The sequence below is a fragment of the Arachis ipaensis genome, chromosome B05 (assembly GCF_000816755.2).
Source record: "Arachis ipaensis cultivar K30076 chromosome B05, Araip1.1, whole genome shotgun sequence".
In the NCBI taxonomy this organism is placed as follows: Eukaryota; Viridiplantae; Streptophyta; class Magnoliopsida; order Fabales; family Fabaceae; genus Arachis; species Arachis ipaensis.
This window is the reverse complement of record NC_029789.2, coordinates 3,687,701-3,688,923: the sequence shown is the minus strand read 5'-3', so window position 1 is coordinate 3,688,923 and position 1,223 is coordinate 3,687,701. Positions and strand designations below refer to the sequence as shown.

At 33.9% G+C, this 1,223-nt stretch overlaps 1 protein-coding gene across 2 annotated transcripts; it reads left to right on the top strand.

Moving 5' to 3' along the window:
* On the top strand, window positions 168–1,212 carry LOC110271700 (squamosa promoter-binding-like protein 3). 2 transcript variants are annotated; one of them, XM_021122846.1, is made up of 2 exons: window positions 168–663; window positions 763–1,212. In XM_021122846.1, exons 1-2 carry the CDS (start codon window positions 359–361, stop codon window positions 896–898), a joined length of 441 nt encoding a protein of 146 aa, XP_020978505.1. In that variant the 5' UTR covers window positions 168–358; the 3' UTR covers window positions 899–1,212. The 2 variants fall into 2 exon arrangements, with proteins under 2 accessions (XP_020978505.1, XP_020978506.1); XM_021122847.1 differs by having other exon boundaries at window positions 743–1,212.

Sequence of the window (1,223 nt, the reverse complement as noted above, 5' to 3'; positions counted from 1 at the left end):
ACAAATTACAAATTTTTGTATCTTCTTTTTTAAAAGTAAAATTTTTAAAACTTAGTTATAATAATATTTATCTTTATAATTTTATTTTCACTATTTTTACTTTATAAAACCATAGATAACATAACAAAAATCATATTAAAATTGAGAAGTGATAAAGTGAATGCCAATACATATAGGATAATTTAATATTTTGGTTCCCATTGGTCCATAAATTGTGTACGGACGTGAGCTTAACTGGCGGAGTTGCCTTCCTTACATATCTACACTCACAGATATAACTTCATAAATCTAGCTACTTCTAGATGTTTCCATTAATAATGCAAAAACTCTGCCAGTAAGAAAGAAAGAAAGAAAAGAAATGGATCACAGAACAGAGGAAGAAGAAGGAGAACAACAAAATTTGGGGGAAGAAGCAGTGCATGACGAGAGGAGGAGAAAGCAGAAGATAACAATAAGGTTGGTTTATGCTGATGGATCAAGTAGATGGAATTCGTCTTCTAGTTGTACTGCTTTGTCTTACTGTTGTCAAGCAGATGAATGCCTAGCAGACTTGCAAGCTGCTAAAAGATACAATCGCCGTCACAAGGTTTGCGAGCGACATGCTAAAGCTCCGGTTGTCTTAGTTTCTGGCACTCGGCAAAGATTCTGCCAACAGTGTAGCAAGTATGTCATCTCTTATATATTATTCTTAATCCTATATTTGATATTGGCGCATGTGTACTGTATACTCGCTGTTTGTTAGATTGAATGGCATATATGCAGATTTCATGAGCTAGCCCTATTTGATGACAACAAAAGGAGCTGCAGAGAAAGATTGGCCAGTCACAATGAGCGCAGAAGAAAAGCTCAAGCTCATCATGCAGACCTTCAACCCCAACCAGAGAGCGATATCAATTAAGTTAGTACAAACTTTGTTTGGAAGGCAAAAAAAAGATGATGATGTTCAAACTATTGATAATGATACATTTTTTATAAGAAGTAAAATGCCTTCTTTTGTATGTTAAGAATGATGAATGCCAGAAAAATAAATGCGCCCTCTGTAATGATTAATGAATCTCTATGTAAGCACAAGGATGACCTTGTTTAAAGGTTGTCCACCGTACAATTAGCAGTGATTCGTATTTGTCCATTGAATTTGAACTCTAATTATAACCTTACAAAGATGAAGATGCCGATCATTGACAAAAAAAATTTAAAAATTAAAATAGAAGAAATCAGAATAG